Genomic DNA, 22,622 nt, shown 5'->3' on the forward strand with positions numbered 1-22,622 from the left:
TAAACAGGAAGCCCCACTTGGCAGCAGCTGAGGTTGACACTCTCCTACCATCACAGAGGTCACAGGGCTAGTCCCAACGTCTGGCCCAAGCCAGGTGCCCTGTCACCCACAGAATGAAATGTAACATCCTGCCTGCTCTCGGCCTTTCACATCCTTCCAGGATCTCTGTTAGAGACCAGGGCCCCTTGGAGCTAAGGGCCGGGGCTCCTCAACCCTTCACCCTACTTCCCCACCAGCCATTGGGAAAGAGGTCAGAGAGAGGCTTTGCAGGCTCAGATCTAGCCTCAACCCCCTCAAGACTCATCTTGGCTCTGCCTGTCGTAGCCAGTCACCCAGCTGCTAGAACCTGGTTGGCTATACCTGAGAACTGAATGGCTGCCCAAGGGACTCAGTGTGATCTTGACTACCATCCTTAGTGGCGAGAGAAGAGATGAGGAGGAAGAACTATGCCACAGCCTACTGCTTCCCAGTAGACGAGGTGCCTCGCAATGCAGCTCCCTCCCACCTGTCCCAAAGAGGATTCAGGCCAGGAAGGCGGTAAACCCCACTCTGGGGTGTGCCATAGCCAGATGGAGGCCCCTTCACCAAGCATGGTTTGGATCAAGCCGACCAGACTGCTTCGCTCACCCAGCCATGAGCAGGAAGGAGTTTGAGGGATGTAGGTGATGAGGAGGGGAGAATTCTGAGATAGGGAGATAGAAGAGGATGTTGGATTGGCTCATGGTCCCCCAGGCCCGTCATTCACTTGTTTGCTCATCAATTCCGTCTGTATGGAATACCCTAGACAAAAGTCCACGTATATGGAGCTTCGCCACTGTCGACACAAACTCTAACAAGGCAGGAGGTAAGCAGTGCTCAGGAGTCACTCAGCCCTTGCCTCTCAGGCAGCCACTAGGAGAGGAGGGACACACAGAAGCTTTGGACAAGCTCACAATGCCCGTAAGTACAGCTCTCCAAGTCCTGCGACAAGGACACCCAAACCAGCACTCACACTGCACTGATGGTGTCACGAGCTTTGATGGAGCCGATGAGGGCGGGTATAGAAGGCTGATCGGGTGCAGCCACCCTTGCACAAAGCCATGGCCTTTTCACATGGGGCGAGTGCAGACATCCGAGGCGCCTTACCTGCCTCGCCACCCTGCGGGCTTCCCAGTAGGGCTTCGAGTCCTCCACAGCTTTGCCAATTTTCTTCACCAGCTCGTCTAGCTTCACAGTGGCCTCAACCAGGACAGATCGGAATTTCTGGCGTGCATCCTGTAGCAGGGGGTGGGGGGTGGGGGGGGTGGGGGGTGGGGAGGAGGAAGATAAAGAAAACACCATCAGATTCTGGAAGGAAGCTGCAAACACCTGTTGCATGTGACCACCTGGAAGGCAGTCACACATCGCTGGGACCAGAACCATTTTCCAAGCCAGTGCCAGGCTTGGCACCACTCCCCAAAACCTGCCAGCATTGTAAGGAGGATCCAGAATCCACGTTGCCCAATCAGTGGCCACCAGATACATGAGAGCTTCACGCTGACCATGTGACTGAGAAGAAAATGCCACATTCACATGCTAAGTTTTTCAGTTATTCATTCCCTTGGGCATTTGGAACAGCTTTGCTATGGTTTTGAACCCTCAATCTTCCTGCCACTACCTCCCCAGTGCTGAGATTTACTAGGCAGTCGCCACCACACCCTGTCATTTGCTTGTAAATTGTGTCCAGTGGCTGTCAGAAAGCCCCAAGTGGGTTAAAACCTTCTCCGTCCTCTGGGGAAGAACTCTCAGTTGCCTTTGGTGGCTTCAGTTCATATGACTGCACCATTTCCCACCCTCCCACGAAGCCCTAAACCCTGGGGCTCATCAATATTAAACACTGAGTGCAGGCTTACCATCTGGCCTCAGGGCACTTCCTGTCTGAAGGGTGTGCACCGGTTCTAGAACCAGTGTAGGTATGCTATGAACGCAGCAACAGAGACCCTCACCAGACTCGCTACTGCAGAGGAGACTCCTGGAAAACCTTCAAGGGAGTAGGTAGGGTCTGCACAGAGGTCTGAGGGGGAAGAACACTGAGGGGTGAGGCGGGGGAGGGGCGGTGGTTGGGAGAGCTGAGAAGAGGCAGGGAATGGCCATGTTTTCAGGCATCTAAGGGAGCCAGGCTTCTGCAAGGTGGAAAGGGCCTTCCTCACAATTAACCTTCTTAAAAACTTGTCCTTAAAAGAAATTACCAAAAAAAAACAAAAAAAAAAAAAAACTTGTCCTGTACACGTAGAATTGTAGGGTCTCCTGGAGCTGAAGGAGGCTTGGATCAATTCTAATCATCCCCTTATCATGGAAGGCGGGGGGGCTGGTAGATAAGTCTGACAACACAGCTGGCCTTCCGTCCGGAACACGACGCTGTGGCCTCTGCTGTCCTTGGTTGCTCAGGAGCCCAAATCCCACTTCTGACACAGGCTTTTCTCCAGTTCTGTGTCATTGTCATGGGGGGGGGGGGGGTTATATACAGCTAATTGAAACGGTCCCTCCTAGAGGAAAATGGGAATTTCCTAAGAATCGGGAAGTACACAGGCTTTCATGTTTCAGGATGCTCAGACGGTTCAGAATCCATTAGTCCAGGCCCTCAGTTACGTAAGCCCTAAGCAAGGGCTGGCGTCTTTCTGTGGTGATGTCTACAAGTCCACCCAGCTCAGCTCCAGATTCTGTGAGTCATCACCACAGTGGGTGAGATAGTAGAGGCTGGGTTTTTTGTTTTGGTTTGGTTTGGTTTGGTTTGGTTTTTAGAGTTTTTGTTTTGTTTACCTTTTTTTTTTTTTTGAGACAGGATCCCCCCTCTGTAGCCCAAGAGGACCCTGAATTCACAACCCTCTGACCTTGGCCTTCCTGGGAGGCTGAGATTTCAGGAGAATGACCTGGTCATATTTGGGACTTGTCAAGCCCTTGTTACAGGTCTTTTGAGCATTTCTGAAGGTGCCTTGGGCAGTGCCTCCACCCCCAACCCCCAGCCTGGGTACTGAGAATGTGACCATTCAAGAGCATGGGGTGCCCAAGAGACAGGTCTGATCATCACATCTCCCCAACAGTGAGCTACACACCTGGGCGTCACATGATCAGCTCCATCCAGCCACCCCAGATCTGTTCATCAAAGTGGTCACAGCTAGCAGGGTCATCTTTACTGAGACTAAGTGAGCTCGTTCTTAATTTTGTCAGAAATTGTGGCTACTTAAGTGACAATTTCCCTGAAGTACTGAGGTACGGGAGCCCACAAATCAAGATCTTCCCCACCTGCCCAACCTAACAGCCTCAGCCTTAGGCCTCAGTCTCTGGTGGAGCTACTCTGGGCCCAGTCGTGGTCAAATGACAGAGGCTGGCCAATCAGCAATGCGTACTCCTAGCCATAGTGGGAAAAGAGGCCAATCAACGCATTAGACTAATAAGACTTCATCCTAAAGAGTTTCGGGAACTTTCCCACTGAGGTGGCTAGTATGGAATGGAAGCATGAAGGATATCCATAAGGATGTTGGTCTGAAAGGACCCAATAGAACTACATTCCACTTTTTTCCCTCTTAGGACGCCACCCCACTTTCACCCTTGCTTTCTATTTTATTCAAGCTAGCTGGAACTGAACGTCTATCAAATGCATCGAAGTGGACTCTGAAAAACCATGAGACTGAAACACACCTTAGTTAGCTCTGACAATAGTTACAGTGAAGTGGGTAGGGAGAGGAAGGCCAATCTACATCCTGTCCCTGGCACAGCACTGTAATTAGGTACAGCTCTTTGCTGGGGTGCTTCTGCCTCTGGAGCAGAGGTGGTGGGATTTAACTCAAGATTTTCCTAAGTACTATTTGAACGGCCAGTTGCCAGAGACTTGTGCTTTCTGCTCCATCCCCAAGTTCTAGAGGAGACCTCCCTGTGGTTCCTTGTCGCCTGTCACAAATGATCCTCCAAGATGGAGCAGGCTGCTTCAGAGCTGAGTGCACCGAACATTGTTTTCCTGGGAAATGACCCGTGAGATGGGTCTTTTATAAGGACAAACACCTCCAGAAGATGGGCAGGTCTTTACCTGTCAAAACACATGAACCACTGGTTCATGCACAGGTGCACATGGGTATAATTCTAGCGCCTGGGAGTCGAAAGGCAGCTTAACCCCTAGCCACCAAGGCAAGCCATTTACCATCCTCCGGCTGGCGATCTGTTGTTTTGAGATGGCTTGCTATATAGCCCAGGCCAGCCAGGAACTCCCCACCCTCCAGCCTCCACCCCTAAGAGCTGGCATTACAGGTGTGTGCCACCACGCCCAGCAATCTAGCCGACTTAAAAATCTGCACTCCAAGGAGTTCCAAACTGGTTTTCTGTGTGTGATGTCTTAGAGCTTCGAAGCTTAGGTGACTCAAGTGGAAGGTAATTTAAGCAGAGAATCGCTGACAGTGGCAAGCTGTTTGAATGTGTCAGTGTGTCAAAACACTAGCCCCACATCAGATAAGAACTCTAGCCAAGTCATCCAGAGCCAGTGTGCCTCAGGAACAGGGCATCGGTATTATACACTGGGGACAAATCCCTGCTTTCTGGCCAATCGGCTTACCCAGACCTCCACCACCTTGCTTGTAAACTGAGAATAATGAATGGCTTCGCGCAGGTGTCCCCGCAACCAGTGGCTTTAGACAGGATGTCAGCCTTTTAAAAATAACTGTCCTACATATCAGAGATGACACATACTTCAAAGGCTCCTTGGCATTGCCGTTTATAACTACACAGCTTTGGTTTAGGGAGAGAGGCCTCACAGGCTTGAGCGGAGTCTGGAAACGGCCCAGTAAGACAGGCTCAGCAGGAACCACAACCCCAGCAGGCAGATAAGACAACTGGAGCCAGGTCACATGATCTCTCTGAGGCTGTGTGGCAAGAAGTACCTCATGCTAGACAGTGATGCACTGGGCAGGGCTCCCTGAGGCTTCTCCAGGGAGAGGTCTAACGTTGGAGCCCAGCTTCATAATAAAATAGGGCTCTTGACCTTTTCCTTCTGAAAGAAGTTAGTTTAGTGTATATATGTGTATATGATGGCGGGGCATGTGTGCTATGGCCCTCATGTGGAGGTCAGGGGATTATGTATATCTGATGGGGGGTGGGCGCATGTGTGCCATGGCCTTCATGTTAAGGTCGGGAGATGACTGTGCAGTTGGCCCTCTCTTTTCACTTACACATTGGCTCCAGGGAAGGAAGTCATCAAGCTTGATGGCAAGTGTCTGTAGTCACTGAACTAGCTCACTGGATGGATTTCTTTGCCTTTTCACCTTCATCCTCTCATGAGTGTTCCCTGGAGTTTTCCAGAGGCCATGTGGCATCACAAAAACATAGAATATAGACAAGAGACACACACACACTTCCACTGTTATGAGATGTAATTTGGACTCCACCCTCTAAAACTGTGGAGCAAACAAACTCTTTATAAAGAAGAGAACAAACTGACCATGGTGGCCTACACCTGTAATCCCAGCACTGGGGAGGCAGAGGCAGGTGGATCTCTGTGAGTTCGAGGCCAGCCTAGTCTCTAAAGTGAGTTCCTAGCCAACCAGGGCTACACAGTGAGACCCTGCCTCAAAACAACAACAACAACAGAAACCCTTTAATTTCCAATATGGCAAATATTGCAGGGACTTCACAAATTCTTAGGATACTCAGTGATTACTAGAGGTTTAAGTGACCCAAGGCCCCAAAGGTTCAAGAGTGCTCCACGGCACCATATCATGGCCATCACATACTCTGACTTGTCTGTTACTCTGTAAAGATACATCTAGCACCAGAGAGACGAGGCTGTGCTGAGCAAGAGGTAATAGTTGTTCCTCCTTGGGATGTTTTTCCATCTTTCCAGCTTCTACATAGGGGGGACATGACCCTACTTTAGGTGCCATTGCATCTCTGGCTTGTCTTTAGAAAAGTGGGGAACAGAGTCTGTGGAGAAAAGTGACCTGCTGGGAAATGGTGAGCCACCAAGCATCATCTGGGGTTCGCCTTTTCACGTTCCCACACGTGTGTTCTTCTGTCAGTGTTGGGGTACCCTGCCCCCTCCCAAACCTCTCATATATACGGGCAAGTGTTCTACCACTGAGCTACACCTCTAGCCCATGTTATTATTACCTGCTTGGTTGGCTTGGGATTTTTATTTTTCTTGTCTGTTTTTTGTTGTTTTTTTTTTTGTTGTTGTTGTTCTTTTTGTTTTTTCTCTCTGAGATAGGCCTGGGCCAGCCTCAAACTCACAGCCATTTATTTCCCTGCCTCAGTCTCCCAAGTGTGTGCCACCATACCCATCTTCTAGTCCAAATTAGGCTTTAGAAAAAAAAAGTTTGCTTTTAAAATTTGCCTTGTCTTGGATGGTTGCTCATGGATGGTAATGAAGCTTCCTTCTCAGGCAGGGTGAGGTAAAAACAAACATCAGTTTGAAAGATAATATGAAGTAGTACAGGCAGACCTGGTACCAGCTGTGTTAGGAATAGAATGCCTAGAATGATAGTCATGTCACTGCTGGTAAGAACAGTCTAGAATAATGAGAAAAGGCACCACTGAAACATTCTGGCTTACTGATAGGTGGCAGGGCACCGAGCTCTTTAAAGGAAGCTCAGTGCAGACTGTGCTTTTCCAGAATGGTCCAATCGAGCCTGGAGAGTACGTGTGAGCACTTCACACACACACACACACACACACACACACACACACACACACACGGAAAGCACTCCCAGCGATGTCTGAAGGAGAGAAGGCGAGTGTTCCCTGCACACTAACAGAGATGTTTGAAAGGCACTGAAGCCGAAGCTAAAGGAACACCTGATGCAACAAATTTTAGTTAATTTAAATTCTAACTTTAACAATTGCACATGGCTAACGGCTGCTATACCAACAGCACAGTCCTATTCCTAAAACCTTCACTCTTCATGACTGCATCATGCTCCTGGCATCTTTTGGCTATTGTCACTGTCTGTTTTTCTCTCAGCCCATGCTCCACAACCCTGTGATGAGGGGAGCTGGGATGGTTTCTGCCTTAATAATCGCACAGCAGAATTGGGTGTGGTGGGACAGGCCTGTAATCTAAGCACTCAGGAAGGCAAAGGCAGGTGAATTCGAGGCCAGCCCGGTCTACAAAGTAAGCTCAGGACAGCCAAGGATACACAGAGAAACCCTGTCTCAAAAAACCAAAAGAAGAATCCTGATTGTGCCAGGGTACAGCAGTGCCCAGGAAGATAAGCCAGGAAGGTCAAGTGAAGCATGAGGGCACAGGAGCCAGGAAGAGGTAGGCCAGGCAGGGGGAGCAAGCGTGAGCAGCAGAAGCTGGGGACAGCCCTGTCTAGTCCACAACACTCCTGGCTTCTGTCCTGTCCCACTCCATGTGTGAAGGCACCTGACAAGGACATCCTGCCCAGGAGGACCTCCCGGCAGCGTGGAGACACGTGAACATTGGGTGTGCATTTTCAAGATAAAATCATTATCTCACACGGTAGTGCAGTGGCCAAAATCAGAACATTAATGCTGATCCATTGCTACTGATCTGACCTGGGGCTAGCAGCCTACATCAGCTGTCTCACTTAAGTCTGGGGACACACACCTGTGATCCCAGCACTGGGGAGGCTGAGGCAAGAGAAGTGTGAGCTGTAGGCCAGACCAGATCACACTGAGAAAGAAAAAGAGGGAAAGGACAAGGAGAAAAGCAGAGGAAAACCAGGAGTGAGGGAGGGGAAGAATGAACAAGGCTTTACTCAGGGTTCATATATCCACTTAATTCTCTTATCCTGTCCTTCCACCGCCCTTTGATCTCAGCCCTTCTGTCTCATCATTCATGGCCTTTGGATTGCTTTTAAGAGCATGGTACAGTGACTATTCAGAATGTCCCTCAGTTAGGAAATGGCTCCCTTTCAGTTCACCTTCTGTCATCAATGCCACAAGGATGGGGCTAAAGCCATTAGGAAGGATGTTCAGCACCGGAGGCCAGCGACACAGCTTCACAGAGGAAGATACTCATGAGCCTTCGCAAGTGCCCAGCGCAAGGGCCAGTCAGGCGAGTCCCCGAGGAGGACTGGAGTGACGGCCACCCTATGTATGGGCCTGGCCCAGGACACGCAGCTGCAGAGACTGACAGGCCCTGTGCTTTGTCAAGCGTCAGTCACACTCATGCTTGAGCCCACAGGATTCTTTAAGGAAGAGGCGGCAGAGCTGAAAAAACCGCACAGCTTCCCTGAATTCAACCACAAGCAGACCGTTTCCTCATTTAAGCCAAAGGGTTTAACTGTTTCGGCTTTGAGACCCGAGCTTAAAACAACAGATCTGGGTCATTAAATTTCAGGCGTACAACTGATGTGCATGTTAACCAGGCCAGCAAGCTGTTTCAAACTCCAGGTCTACTTCAGAAGCAGCTCGTATCCAGAAGCGGGACAACAGGGCAGGGCAGAGCCCAGCCTTGGGAGCTCTGGAGGTCATCTGGCGCTGCCTCCGCCCCACAGCGGGCATCCGCCCACCACAGCATTCCAGGCAAACTGGCTGTGTCACTTCTGCCGGCCTCGCACGGTCTCCCTCCTCACCGCAGCTACAGCACGGGAGGAAAGGAGAGCACAGAGCAAGACCTCGGGTACAAAGGGGTCAGTGTCAAGAGTCCACCATCACCACTTTACAGCCACAGCAGGGGCAGCTGTTGAAGAGAACCAGGCGCGAGGGCAGAGGCCTCCCTCCTTCAAACCTACTTCTCAGGGCCTCTTGAAACCCGCGTCAAGTACTGTTTCAACAAACTTCAGGTTTTGTCAGATCCCGTGGTACAAAACTAAAAATCTCACATATATGTATAGGTATATGTAAAGGCTGGGTGATATAGCTCGGTAGTAGAGTCTTGCCTTGAATGCATAAGGCCCTAGGCTCAATCCCCAGTACTTCAAAAAAATGAAAGCTTAAGTCTGTCATGGCACAGACAAAGCTCTTGGATTTCCCAGCGTGTCAGGACTACCTGTGCTTGGTAATGTAGGAAGCACATGGCTAGCCTAAAACTGAACTCCATGGCCACAGAATGAGAATTGGAAAGGACTCCCATCAGTTAACTGTCATGCTCCCATTTCACAGGTGGGGAAATCAAGTTGGTCTCCCATGAGGAGGAATGCCCGGTGTCATAGCAAAGCCTGGAGACCAGCTGCTAGGCCAGTGTTCTTTCCACTTCACCAGTCTCAACAGGCGACTCAGCGGCCTCCTCCATACTGCCAATCACGTACCCCCAAACCATTAAAGCACATGATCACCACCTCAGATCTTGCATGTAAGTGCAGCCTCTGCCTCCACAGGCTGTGTGACCTGGGAGGACAGACGACTCTCTCTGTGCCGTTTCTCATCAGCATCCTCAAGGGCCATTAGGAGACCCTGATCACCCCCATAAACATTAAATATACATGTAGCTACAGGACGGTCTCTCTCAACAGCTATTGTTACGTAGGTCAGTTGGTAAGAGATGGTAAGGGCAAGAGGTGGGTGGCAGGGCCTGTGCCGAGTTCTATGAACAGCACCTCGCCTAATCATTAACAAGCCCTTGACAGACAGTTTTTGCCTTCTGCATCGGGAAGAGAAGGAAATTAAAATTCAGAATAGCTAAAGAACTCAGGGATAAAAGGTTGCCTAGGGGGTTAAGAGGTCCTGCTCCGAGGACCCTTGCTCTAGCTCTGCCGGACCCTGGATCTCCTCCTGGCCCCTAAGTCACTCCTGCACACCTCCTCGCCAGATTACACTCACATGTAATTTAAAGTAAAAAGCAAAACGTGGTGACACACCTTGAATCCCAGTGCTTGGGAGGCAGAGGCAGATGGATGGAACAATGTGAGTTCAAAGCTACCCTGGTCTATATAAGAAGTTCCAGACCAGCCAGGGATATATATATATAACAAGACCCTACATCAAAAAAGAAAGTAAATCAAAACAAAACAAAATCCCTGCCCTGCTTCCCAGCTGCACAATGAAGGCAGCTCTCCATAACAGCCATGGACTTTATTTCTCCTTGTTTCCCCCATAAAAACTCTCCTAGGCAGTTTTTGACTCCAAGTTTCACAGCATTAGAGTGCAGCTGCTTGAACAAGTTCCCGCTAGGGAAGCAGACCCAGTTTCTAGCAGATGAACTCAACACCGGGATCTGATTTCACTAGGACCCAGCAGCCAGCAAGACAGAACACTGAGTCAGGGGTGGCCCAGCCCTTTGGAGGCCCCTCCAGCTCAGCAAGCAGAACTGCTTCCCTTTAGCTCTAGATGACACTATTTTTTTTAAAAACAGACATTGGCCATAGCATAATTTAATAAATTGCATTTGTTTCTGCTGTATGTGTGTATGTGTGTGCACACAAATGTCACGGAATGTGCGCAGAGGTCAGAGAACAACTTATAAAAGTCGCTTCTCTCCTGCCTGCTATGTGGGTCGTCCCAGGGATCCAACTCAAGCTGTCAGCTTGGCAGCAAGTTTGGTTACCCACTGAGCCATCTTGCAGGCTCAGACAGCGCAATCTGGAAGAAATGGCAAAGTGGCAACAAATCTCCTGTATCACATCTAGACTGCAGCACTGCTAAAATCTGCTCGTTCTCCTTTCTTGTGGCTGGCTCGTCTCAGATGACTGTGGGTACTAACCAAGGTCCTTGTTTTGCCGACTGGTTAAACATTAAAGCACCTCTCAAAAACAAGGTGAAATGTGGCTGCTTGAGAGTCTGCCCCCAACGGGGAAGTAGAGCCACCATGTCTATGTGACCACTATGAGCATGGGAGTATATAAACACGACACAGAATTCTTCAGCACTGCTCCCCTTCAGAAGAATTTGACGTTGGCTCTGTCTGTGCTTGGATCAAGAAAATACAGATGCACCACACTGAAAGTTCAAAGGATTAGACAGAAAAAAAAAAAAAAAAAACAGTAACATTTTCATGTGGTCATCTTGGGACCAGCACTCCGGGAGATGGCACACATCCTAAGAAAGTCAGAGAATCTGAGACCACCCTATTGGAAAGGTGCCATTGTGGATGTCGCCCTACTCTGAGATGACCACAATTCCAACCACTACCTGACTGGAATTGCTGGACACTCCTTAAGCAACGACAGGCCAGCCCAGCCTCGCTTCTCCACGTCCTCACCCACAAACCACGGCCCAAATAAAATGGCTGCTCTCAACTGCGAAGGTGGCAGGTGTTCTTAGGCAGAAACAGTAACCATAAAAGCCAGAAGGGAAAAAAACAAACAACACCCATTTCATCCTTTCCCTCAAAACAACAACAAAACTCAAAACCCAAGGAACAGACAGACATTCAACCTGTGGGCTTCAAATCTATCAAAACAATCTGAGCCCTCTGCCTGCTGGCATCAGAGGACAGGGTGAACAAGGTCAAGAGAACCCCATTCATCACGCTTTGGCCGAGTTTGATGCCAAACAATGAGAGCAGTCCCACAAAGTGGGTTTGGCCGTGGCTACAATAAACAGCGGATGTTCCTTTCATTGTCTGCCTGCTAGCAGTTAATTTCAGTCAGTGCAAACATGAGTATCTCTGGATAATCCAGCAAAACAGAGCAAAGGAAAACTGAGACAAGAATAGAACAAATATTTTCCGTCTTCCTTTAAGGAAATGAAAGGGGCTGATTCACCAAGCTCTCTAAGAGTTGCTTTGCAAATTTCTGTGACACTCTTGGTTAAAATCCGTTTTGGGGGGCAGGGGAGCTCTCTATTCTTACTATTAGAAACATCCATGGGTAGAATGAGGAAGTCCAGAGAAGAGGGCTGAGGAAAGACATTTGGGATGCCTGCCAAAGAATGAGGTCGGAGAGATGTTTAATATACTTGGTCAAGACACACAAGAACTATGTTAAATGTCCCCACAATAAATGCTGAGAAGGGGAAAAAAAAATCACAGCTCACTGTTAAAAGGTCACAGTCCATGGGGACCAGAGTGTTCTGTCAATCTGATCATTCTTAAACCACAGAGACAATGATGAGTCTGCCAAATGCCGCAGCCTGACTTCGGAAGACCTCGGAGGCAGGGCTGGCAACCTTGGATAAACCTGGGGACTCGGCCACACGGCTGAACAAAGTCAGTTTGCACTGCAACAGCCGGCACCCGTGACCTGACAATGTGTCCCAGCTGAGGACACCACCAGCTCTCAGCTGGGTGGCGCGCGGTGGCCCATGCCCTTAATCCAGGCAGAGGCAGGCAGATCTCTGTGAGTTTGAGGCCAACCTGATCTGTAAACGTGAGTCCAGGACAGCCAGGCCTACACAGAGAAACCCTGTCTCAGAAATAAATAAATAAATAAAGGAAATGTTCAAATTTTTTTTTTTTCTGTCAATGGTTTCAATTTCAGGATTAGATGGGTATGTCTATATTTTAGCCAAACGCCAGACTGTGTCATTTGCTGTTGTGGCTATAATGAATGAATTTGTGCAAGCTTTGAACTTTTATACAAGACTTGAGTTTACATGTGCCCACGAGTCTTTGTCCCTTTTGAAACAACTCAAATAAGCAGGGCATGGTGATGCAGACCTGCTACCCCAGCTTTTGGGAAGCAGAGGCGAGGGGATCTTGAGTTCCGGGCCTGTCTGAGATAGTTTGAGACTTATCTCCAGAGGCCATGTGGGGGTGGGGCAGGGCAAAGGAAACACCTATAATCCTAGCCTGAGCTGCATGAAATGTTTCCAAAACACAGAGATGGTAGAGAGTTCAATACCCAAATACAAGCAGCAATTAAGACGGACTATCTAAACAGCCTTACCATTTTCAATGTTTTCTATGGCTTTTCACCAACCACATAAATGAGGGCTTCTTGGTTCCAGGGCATCCTAAAATGCCTTTAAGCCAGTCTTCATTCTCCCACGAATTATCACAATGAGAGTACAATGATGCAGTGATTCAGTGAGCAATCCTACTGCTCCAGATTGCTTTCTGTTGCTCTAACACCACCATGACTACCTTCACAGGCTCGGCATCCCAATCAATCACCGATCAAGAAAATGCACCACAGGCTTGCCCAGTCTGATGGAGACGATTGCTCCAGACGGGTTCGCTCTTCCCACGTGACTCCAACTTGAGTCAAGTTGACAAAAACTAAGCCAGCACACCCAGCACCAGTGGGGTCGAGTTACAATTAGGGCAGGAACCACCAATCCCAAGATTTTCCCAACAGTGTTTATGGTTCCTAAAGTTCTTTCCATAGAAATTAATTTCTCTGGCATAGCAATCATCTGTTTATAATAGGTTTTGTTTCTTGCCCAGCCCCTTGCCTACTAGGCTAAAATGAAGCCACCATAAATAGTTCAGAAAAGCACCAAGAAATGGAAAATAAAGCCACCAGCCTTGTCGGCACTAGCCGCAACCACTGGTAATGCCCGAGTGCGCAGTCTTGTTTTTCCGAGCCATGCTTTTCAAACTACGTGATGACAGATCTGCTAAAATTCCATTGTGAACTGTTATTTCTACAGAACATTATAAAAATAAACACAAAGTAAAATGTCACAGCAGTGTCAAACTGGTGAAAAAGGGGCTACCCAAAGCCATCCCTGTTTGTGACAGGATCTTGCGTAGCAGAGGTTGCCTGCAACTGGATCTACAGCAAAGGATGACCCTGATGGTCCTGCCTCCTCCTCCCAGGCACCAGGGTTGAAGGCATGCGCCACCACACCCACCCAGCTGTTTCTGTGACCCAGCACGAAGCCCTGCTGATCTCATGACCGCAAAATTCACCTTGCCTAACCCTGGCCAATACAAGCCCTCTCTCTGACCAAGGACATGGCATTACCTATAAGAAGACAACAGTGCACCACCAGACCCTGTGGCCAGCCTAGCCCACATGGACAATTCACTGGGTTCTTCTCTTGCCCAGCATCGAGCAGGCCTCAGCCCTCCAAGCACCCAGTAAGCCTCCTCCCTGTTTGGCCCTCTAAGTAACCTCTCAGCCAGCATCTCCTCTCACCCCTCTGGTTACCCGAGGACTTGGACAAGAATCACCACCTTCCCACGGTCACAGATAAGCCTGGGCTTCAAGGTCATTAGACCTCCTATTTTAACCAAAATCACCTGATGCCAAAGCTATGGTCTTTCCTCTCTCCACCTGCACCCTTCTCTGTGGCTCTGGGGCTTTGTTAGCTCACGGCAAGGCTTCAGCACAGCTATTTTACAAACGAAGAAACCAAACTCACACCTCAAATGACCTGCTCAATGTCCTGTTGCCGGCATTTGCTACTTTGTGGATTCCTTTTTCTTCCACCCTTCTCTACCCTTTTAACCTCCTAACGCTAGTCATGAGAGAAAAAAGGATAGGGGGAAAGGGGGCAGTGTTGTCATTAGACTACTTCCTGCTGATTAGGGGCACTGAGTTCCTTGGGAGCAAGTTTGATCTTCTTTGTCAGGATATCTAATTTCTTCTTGTTGTTCCTTTGCACATGACTACCTGACAAACTGCATCCACTCACCAACCAGCCAACAACAGCAACCCTGCCCCTTGGGGCCCTATCATTCATATATCCTGTAAAAAGACCCTAGAATTTCAAACATCACACACTCACAGAAATTATCCGCAGCTGGCAAAATCATGTCCCTGCAAGAGCACGAGGCAAATCATAGTCATCTGCTATGAAGCAGCCCCATATCCCCACACCTGGGATTAAAACGAAAACATTCTTACAGTATTTCAATATTTTGAGAAACCGAAATTCCAAATTTCTCACGACAAGGTCCCACAGTCCGGGATTGGGGAACATGAGATTCAAAGCCAGTCACTGCACAGGTCAATTGCTCCTTTCTCACCTGATCCCAAAGATGGCTAACCTGAGGCAGGGACAGCACCATTATGCTACAGGACACAGTGGCACAGACCTATGATCACAGCTACTCCAGAAGCCGAGGCAGGAGGACTGTAGGCTTAAGAGGCCTGGTTTGGCTACAGAGTGAACTTGAGATCTGCCTAGGCAACATAGCTTTGTGAAACCCTAACATGAAATCATGAAATTAAAAAAAAAAAAAAAAAAAAAAAGGAGAGAGAGGGATGTAGTTCAGTAGTAGAGCAACTGGCCTTGAGCCCTAAGCATCATGTATCACGTTCACACACACACACACTCACTCACACTCTCTCTTTCTCTTTCAAACACACACACACACACACACACACACACACACACACACACACACATAAAGCATGCCCAAGTGACAGGTCAGTATAGCAGGAAGCCCAGTGGAGGTAATGAGATGTTCACAGAGACCTGTTGTCTATACAACTAGCCAGTTGCTAACATGGCTCAGTAACAGGGACAGATGAGTGTACTCAGAAAAGAACTATAGACAGCTGTTTGCTTTCTTCCTGGTGAGAAGGCACAGGCAGAAGCAGCCATGTGCAAGCTGGGAAGGGATCCCAGGCCTGGACTTCTGGCCTCGTGCACTGTGAGAACATAGGCTTCTGTTGTTGACTCGAACAATAAAACAAAAGCGTTGACCTCCTTCCCCAGTAGTCCTCACACACAGGCAACGTCTGTCATGTCAGCTCTCTTTCTCTGCCACTCTAGACTGCTCTTGAGGTTTTACTCCAGATGACCAGAGTCCTTTAGAACTTGACTTTAATGGTCTCCATCCTGTCAGACCCTCAGGGGCTTCCCACAATGCCTGTGTGGTTCTCTCCCAGAACCCCTCTCACCCCACCAGCTTCCACGCAAGGGATGGGAGGCCCCCTGACAGCAGACACTTGGTCTCCTGTTCTGTCAGCCACCACAGCCCTGCTGTCTCAGACAGGACTCCACTCTACCCCACTGGATTTGCTTCGTGTTCTTGTTGCACAAAAACCTTGGGGATGAGATGATATTCATCTCAACCAGATCTCACGTGGAGATCCCAGGTCAGGCTCTACCCAGCCCAGTGACCTGCCACCAGGCCTAGCATTTGGTACCCACTTCAAGAAGCATATAGTTATTGGCTACTTCCTCTCGGTCAGTCATCACTTCAAATGCTTTCTAGCACTTTCTTCAAAGCACCACGTTGTTGGACACAGGACCTTCCTGGCCTAGTGCCCATCATGCCCCCACACACATACCAGAAACTGGTAGGTGTGACAGCACTGCCCTTTAACATAGTTATTTTTCTCTTCTGACTTGTGCTGATAATCCATTAGGGACAGAAGTCAGGCTCTCTCTAATCCGGCCCCTCCTTCCTCTCCTTCCCTGAGTTCCCAAACTCAAAGCATGGCTGTTATTTTTGTTGCTGGTTTTTGTTTTCTTAAATGAAATGTTTGCTTGCTCCTGGAGGAGGAAAAGACAGGTTCTGGGTGCAGGCCTTCTGTGGGGTGGGGGAACTCCAGTGACTTATTTTTCAAACCATGTTTCGGGACTGATCCTACTTCTGAGCGCAGGCAGAGAAGAAAAACATTCACCAAGCCTCCCAGCCAAGGGAGGGTGGGAAAAGCCTGCTGTCAACTCCAGTACAAGATGCTGAATGACTAACTAGCAGGTGCCCATGGCCTACCCCTTCCGGCTCCTCAGTCCATTTCACAGCCCTAGAACAGCCTCCTTCAGAACGTGCAGGAAAAAATGCTGAAAACTAGGTTTTACAAAGGTATTTTATACATATGTGTGTATATACACACACACACATATTTATATACAAATGTGTGTGTGTATAGATGTGCACTTGAAGGCAGGGAATACCGAAAATCTTGGCTCTAATTACATTTAGAAATTTTGTATCTAATCCATTTTAACAAATGTTTGAAAAGAGAGGGCACAGAAAGCAAGATGGCTCAGCAGGTAAAGGTGCTTGCTACTAAGCCTGATGGCCCGAGTTCTGACCCCAGAACTCATCACATGAGAGAGGGAGGGAATCAAGCCTACTGAGCTGTCCTCTAACCCCTACACTCGTCAGGGAGCACCCTTCCTCTGGGCTACACTGCCAGCCCCCAAGTTAATTATTTTGTTATAGTGACTCCCTGTTGAATTTATGCCACTGTGAATACTATGGGTTAAACAAAACACATTACAATTAATTTCCCCTATGTCTTCTGTAATTTTTAATGTAGCAACTAGGGAGTTGTAAGATTGCTTCTGTGGCTTATGAATACTTCTCTGAGTCAGTCCTGGTTGTAACAACTCTAGGTGACGGCCACCCAGAAACACAGCCCAGCCAGGCTACCCTAGGCAAACCCTCTGCTCACACTACTTCACTACACATGGAATTAACTAAAGCATAAGCAGCTGGGCACACCCGTGAGAGATTTCATTTTTCCTGAATGAAATCATGTAAAGTAGGAAGACCCACTTTTTAATGCAGATCTCTTGAGGTGGGAGGGTCCACCTTTAATGTGGGCCACACCCTCTGCTGGCCGCTGACAAAGGACATGGAGGAAAGAAGCTTGCTCTCTTTGCCTGCTTGCTCTCATTCTTCTGAGCAGGTCCATTCCTTTTGGCAGTGTTTGTGCCTACTTCTTCAGGATTCCAGCCTATGCTGAAGACCAGCTGAGACAACCCAGCTCTGGGGACTCAGAAACTAATGGATTCTTGGCCTGCCATCGGTCAACAGCCGTTGTTGCCAAGGCTGGACTACATACAGCCTTTAAGCCATTCATTTTTATATTAAAAAAAAAAACTTTTTATATACAAAGGACTTCATTCCATAATCTCTGCTCCTCTGGAGAAGCCCGACTAATACACTAGGGTTCTAAATGTGCCCTAGAGCCTAACAGGAAACAGCTGTCCAGTGCCTTCCTATGACACACCAAATCTGTGGAATTTGGAAAGTGGGGTTAAACAGAGTTTAACAAATGAACCAACTAACCCCCCAGAGGCAGGTGCCATGGAGACTGAGCTATAGGGCTATGGACTAGATTGTTCATTACCCAGAATGGTGACCCACTGTGGTTAAGAGAGCAAAAAGGGACAGACAAACCAGGCTTAATTATCTCTCTCAGAAACCCAAACACAGAGCCAGACCACTCCCCTTTCCATCTCTAGCTTTCTGTCTCAATGATTCCTAATTACTTTTCTTTCTTTTCTTCCTTCCTTCTTTCCTTCCTTCCTTCCATGAGACAGGATCACGTGCTTCAAAAGCTTGCTTATGGCTGTGTGACCTTCAGCTCCGGATCATCCTGCTTCTGCCTCCCAGGTGCTGGGGTAGCAGGAATCTTCAGTGTCCCTAGTCAGCTGTTCTGGATTTCTGTGCACCCACAAGCCCACTGGCAGAATGCTAGCGCAGCATGCATGGGGCTCAGGGCTTCGTCCCTACACTGCAAACATAAACAAGCCAGAATTTTTGCTCAAAACTAGAACCAAATTCTTTCTAACTTGTCTACATACATTTGGGACGCACGAACGAAAGCGTTTGGAATAGCTGGGTACAGAAGCGCAAACCCGTAACCACAGAACTAGAGATGAATCCAGAGTTCAGAACCATTCTCCGCTACACACCGAATTCTGAAGTCAGTCAAAATACACAAGAATGTTTAAAACAAACAAAAACAGTTCAGCGGGCAACTCATGGCTCCCATAGCCAACTGTACAGCTCTGGGCTGTTGTGATTGGACCACATGAAACCGTAGGGGAAACCTTTGGCTTGTGTTAATGCCCTCTAAAAAGGGTAGAGATTGTTTGTTTGTTGTCTGTTTAATGCATTAGAAAATTGAGGCTCTGAAGAGTTCAATTGCCCAACTTCAACAGTGCTCCAGTTCCTTAAATACATCAGAACGGGAGGCAGCAACCGATCAGCCTTCACACAGCCCTGAGTAACCTCAGTGCATACTGCCACAATGGAATCTGTGATCTCCCAGGCTACATGCTATCAGAAAACAGGCTGCCCGTAAATTTCTGCAAAGTATTTTCCTCTCCCCCACATCCTCACTCTGGGAGGCCTGGGGTTCTTTCTCTGCTTTTTCCTCAGGCCCGCCTTGCCCTTTCTACTGAACAAATAGGTTCCTGCCACAGCTCCGAGCTCTACCTCAGGCCTGACAGTCACTCACAGAGGTAGGCTCCCTTGGGCTAGTAACTCTACCACTACTAGAAATTGGTAGCTTCGCAGAACCCCAACTTGTTTACAGGAAGGTTAGAACATTCTCAAATTCAAATCAAGATCTTATCTCCCAAGAGTTTCCCAGCAGGAAAGCCCTTCCCGGCACAAACAGCTTTTTGTTACCATTAAAGATAATTATATTCTACACAGCAGATGATAAAGAAATGAGCAGGGAAGTGGAAGCAGGAGTGAGTTATTAGGATGGGAATGTAAAATATCTGGCTTAAATCTGAGGAAACCTAAACAGTTCCAACCATGAATGGAAGGAGCTAGCCTAAATAATACATTGGAGCAATGTAAACTCATTCATTCTACTCTATTAAATAGAGTTCAGCTAAATCCCAAGTCTTCTGGCTTTTCAACAGATACAGGGATACCTGGGCCCTAAGCAGTGTCTACTCTGCTCTGCCCTTGATTTTGGCCCCAGTGGAACCGCCATAATGAAAAACAACACATGAAATTGGATCCACATGCCTCGGCCGGCAGCCTGGGCTGTCAGGCCCATGCAGGCTCTGGCTCAACATCCAGGCAGGGACCTCCCCGGGTCGCCCTCCGGCTCTTAAAACAAAACGAAGCAGCCAGTGTCAAAGGTGACCACCACTCTTCCACCCCAGAACAGGCCCCGGCTCTGTACCTCGAGTTCAGTCTCCCGTCTGTTGATATCATCCGTGGACTGATTCAGCTTTTCCAGTTCCCCCTAATGAAGAGAGAGAGAGATGTGAAGCGCACGCCTCTTGCTTCTAGCGTAACTCAGCCTACAACTGGAAAATCATTCCTGAATGATGAAAGTCACTTCACTCTTAAAACAGTAGAGGCTTGGCTAAAGGACAAACTTCTGGCATTTTCAAAACCTTCTGTCGACCGCGTCCTTTCTGAGGACGTCTTTAAGGTCCTACCGATTTATCTTTCCCTGAAAGGTCATTCCACACCACTCCAACCCTCACCCCGGGTGAACTCACCTGTTACAAGCAGTAACAGTCAAAACAGCTTTAGAAAACTTTTCAAGGAAATCGGTACAGGAAAATAAGGCCAAGCCAAATCACAAAGCCAGTACAGTCAGGCCAAAGACAGACTTGTAGCATTAACTCATCAGTGGGTATTTCGTATAATAAAGACATGAATTTTCCCCCTAACCATTCACCCTGCCTAACGGGTGTTGGCGGTTAACTAGCGTTAATCCTACTCACGCTTTTAAACATTTGCAATCTAACATTTTGTAAGAAGTAGCCAACATGAAGCCAGCTCATCTTTACTTTGTGAAATAAGGGTCTGGCTAACAAAATTCCATGCCAAACCCACAAGATTCCATAGTCCAAACTCATAGTCTGAGTTAACAGAATGGCTAATGAGGTTTTCTCACCGATCTTTAGAGTGATAATTTGACAAGACAAAAAAAAAAAAAAGACATAACCAGTGAATTAAAAGCAAGCTTTTTAAAAGAAAATCTGTGCACTAAAACTAATTACGGACCCAGAAACTGGAAAGCATGCTTAACAGCAATTTTTAAAACTGATTTATGGAAAGGGCACACAAATGGGTCATGGAAAGGAATTCGCTGTGCTTTATGCTTGGGGGTGAAGAGGTTAAGCTGTCACTCTTGGATCTCGCTTGGAAATTGCTTTTTAACCATGTCTCCTGGAAATGGAGGCACAGAGAGCCAGGGTTCCTCTGCCTTCTCTGCCTCTCCGCGTCAGCTTTGCGCATCAGCTGCCCCTGGATGGTGCTCACAACGACCTCACAAGCAAACGCAGGGTCTTAACCAGTGTCAGGCCAAGCGCAGCACTGTGCCAGCGATGGCAATGACGCCTTCTGGGTGTTGACAATGAACCAAAAGAGGAAGACGGCCGAAGCCAGGCACCTCCGCCAGGTGAGGGCTCGCGCGGCGCCTCGTACCAGTGCAGCCCACGCCGCAGGGGCAGGTGACAACCATCTGTCACCGCTAGCCCACCACGGTGTCTGTGTCCACCAGCTGGGGTACCGCTGCTCAGAAGCCCGGGGGCTGTGCAGTGCTCCGGGCGCGAAGAGCCGCGCCAAGATACCCCGACTCCTCTCGGGGGCCCCCGCCCCCTTTTTCCTTTGTTGCAATCAGCCTGAACCGCTGGTCGCGTCGCAGGGACCCTCCGCTTGGGCTGAGGGTCTGCAGAGATCCTCGCAATAATTAGGCCGCGTCCACGCGGGCACCGCAGTCTCCCCCGGGGAAGAACGGGAAATGGGGTGTCCCAACCTTCGGTGCAGCTCCTGGACTTAAGCAGCCTCCACCCCGCGACCGCGAACACACAGGGCTGCAAGGCGTGTGTCCGCGTGGACGCCGGCTCCCGCGGCAGCCCCGGCGGGTTGGGGCTGCGGGCTCCCCTCCCGCGTCCTACCTGGATCCGGGGGTCCACCTCCTCCTCCTCCTCCAGGCCCTGCTCCATCCTCTCTTCTTCCTCCTCCCCTTTCTCCTCCACTTCCCTGGCGGGCGGCTGGAGCTCCGCGGGCTCCTCGGAGCGGCTCCGCTTCAGCGTCGTGTCCATGCGGGCAGCAGACCGTTCCGCAGCGGGGTCGCAGGGCGCGCGGTGGGCTCGGAGCGCGCGCAGGGCCGCCTCGCCGCGGTCGGGTAGCTCTGGGCGCGCGGCGCTGCCGCCCCGCTGCGCCGCGGGCGGGTGCGGAGCGGCGGAGGAAGTGGGCGCGGCCGCCCCCTGGCTGCCGCGCCGCGCACCGCGCCCGCTCGCCCAGGCCGCCTGGTAGCCTGCTGGTCACCAGACGCTCTGTCACAAAAGCCCAGTGCCCTGGAGTCCCTGCCCTGACCACTGGGAGAGGCGCCGCCCAGCGGCTCGCCAGCCCGCGCGTGGGCCGCCTGCCTTAAGCTAGCTTCCTCCTGCCTCCAGCCAAGCCAGTCAGGGCACGAAAGGAAAGTTCGGTGATTTCCTTTCTCCGAAGCTACCCGTGGAGACCTGGGTAGTGTCTGGGGTAAGCCTTGGGAATGGCATCTACTTGGTTTCCCCGAAAAGGGAACTCTACGGTGATCTCATTTGTACAGCAGGTGCAGAAGATAGCTAGTCTCCAGCCACCGAATGGACGTCCGAAGCCTGGAGCCCGCCGGGCAGAGCTCAGCAAGCAAAGGCATGCTCTCTTAGGGCTTACCTGGATACCCAGAAAGCACCCAGAGCCCGTGGAGCTCGGGGGTCTCATGGATTGGGGCGCCTTCTTCACGACACTGCACTGCCTGCTCATGAGTATACTTGGTCAGTGTAGGAACCATGTGGTTTCCCGCCCAACATCACCAAGCAAGGAAGCAGAGCTTCCCCGGCGAACGGAGCATCACAAAAGGGCTAACAGCGTGAGGGTTTCTCTGTGTGGGGACAGGTGCCGGAGCCACTGTGAGGTCAGGAAATACCTGGTCAGATGCCCTGAGCAAAGCGGACACTTCGTAGAGGGAGGCTGTGGCCTATCACATGGCGTTTGGAGGACAACTTTACTTGAGAAAAGAGTTTCGGAGCACCTTGGTCAAAGCTACCTTACAAAAGTTGCTGGTGGCGATTTTCTCCAGAAGTGAAGCAAAGGGGTTACTCTTGAGCAAGCTCCCACTCCTGTCTCATGGAGATGCTGCAGGTCCTAGGTTTTGTTCTAAAGAGATCACACCTGTTCA

At 49.5% G+C, this 22,622-nt stretch overlaps 1 protein-coding gene across 1 annotated transcript in view; it reads right to left on the reverse strand.

The window, feature by feature from the left end:
- The window catches only part of Sh3bp5 (SH3 domain binding protein 5), a 58,759-nt gene extending 37,118 nt beyond the window's left edge, over positions 1–21,641 (reverse strand). Inside the window, exons 1-3 of the mRNA XM_060390853.1 lie at positions 21,361–21,641; positions 19,629–19,691; positions 1,126–1,254 (exon numbers count right to left, since the gene is read on the reverse strand). Coding sequence (XP_060246836.1) covers positions 1,126–1,254; positions 19,629–19,691; positions 21,361–21,507 — 339 coding nt within the window. The 5' untranslated portion in view covers positions 21,508–21,641. The remainder of the gene's footprint in view (positions 1–1,125; positions 1,255–19,628; positions 19,692–21,360) is intronic.
- Between the last annotated feature and the right edge of the window lie 981 nt (positions 21,642–22,622).

Source organism: Meriones unguiculatus, chromosome 9 (genome assembly GCF_030254825.1).
Source record: "Meriones unguiculatus strain TT.TT164.6M chromosome 9, Bangor_MerUng_6.1, whole genome shotgun sequence".
Classification (NCBI taxonomy): domain Eukaryota; kingdom Metazoa; phylum Chordata; class Mammalia; order Rodentia; family Muridae; genus Meriones; species Meriones unguiculatus.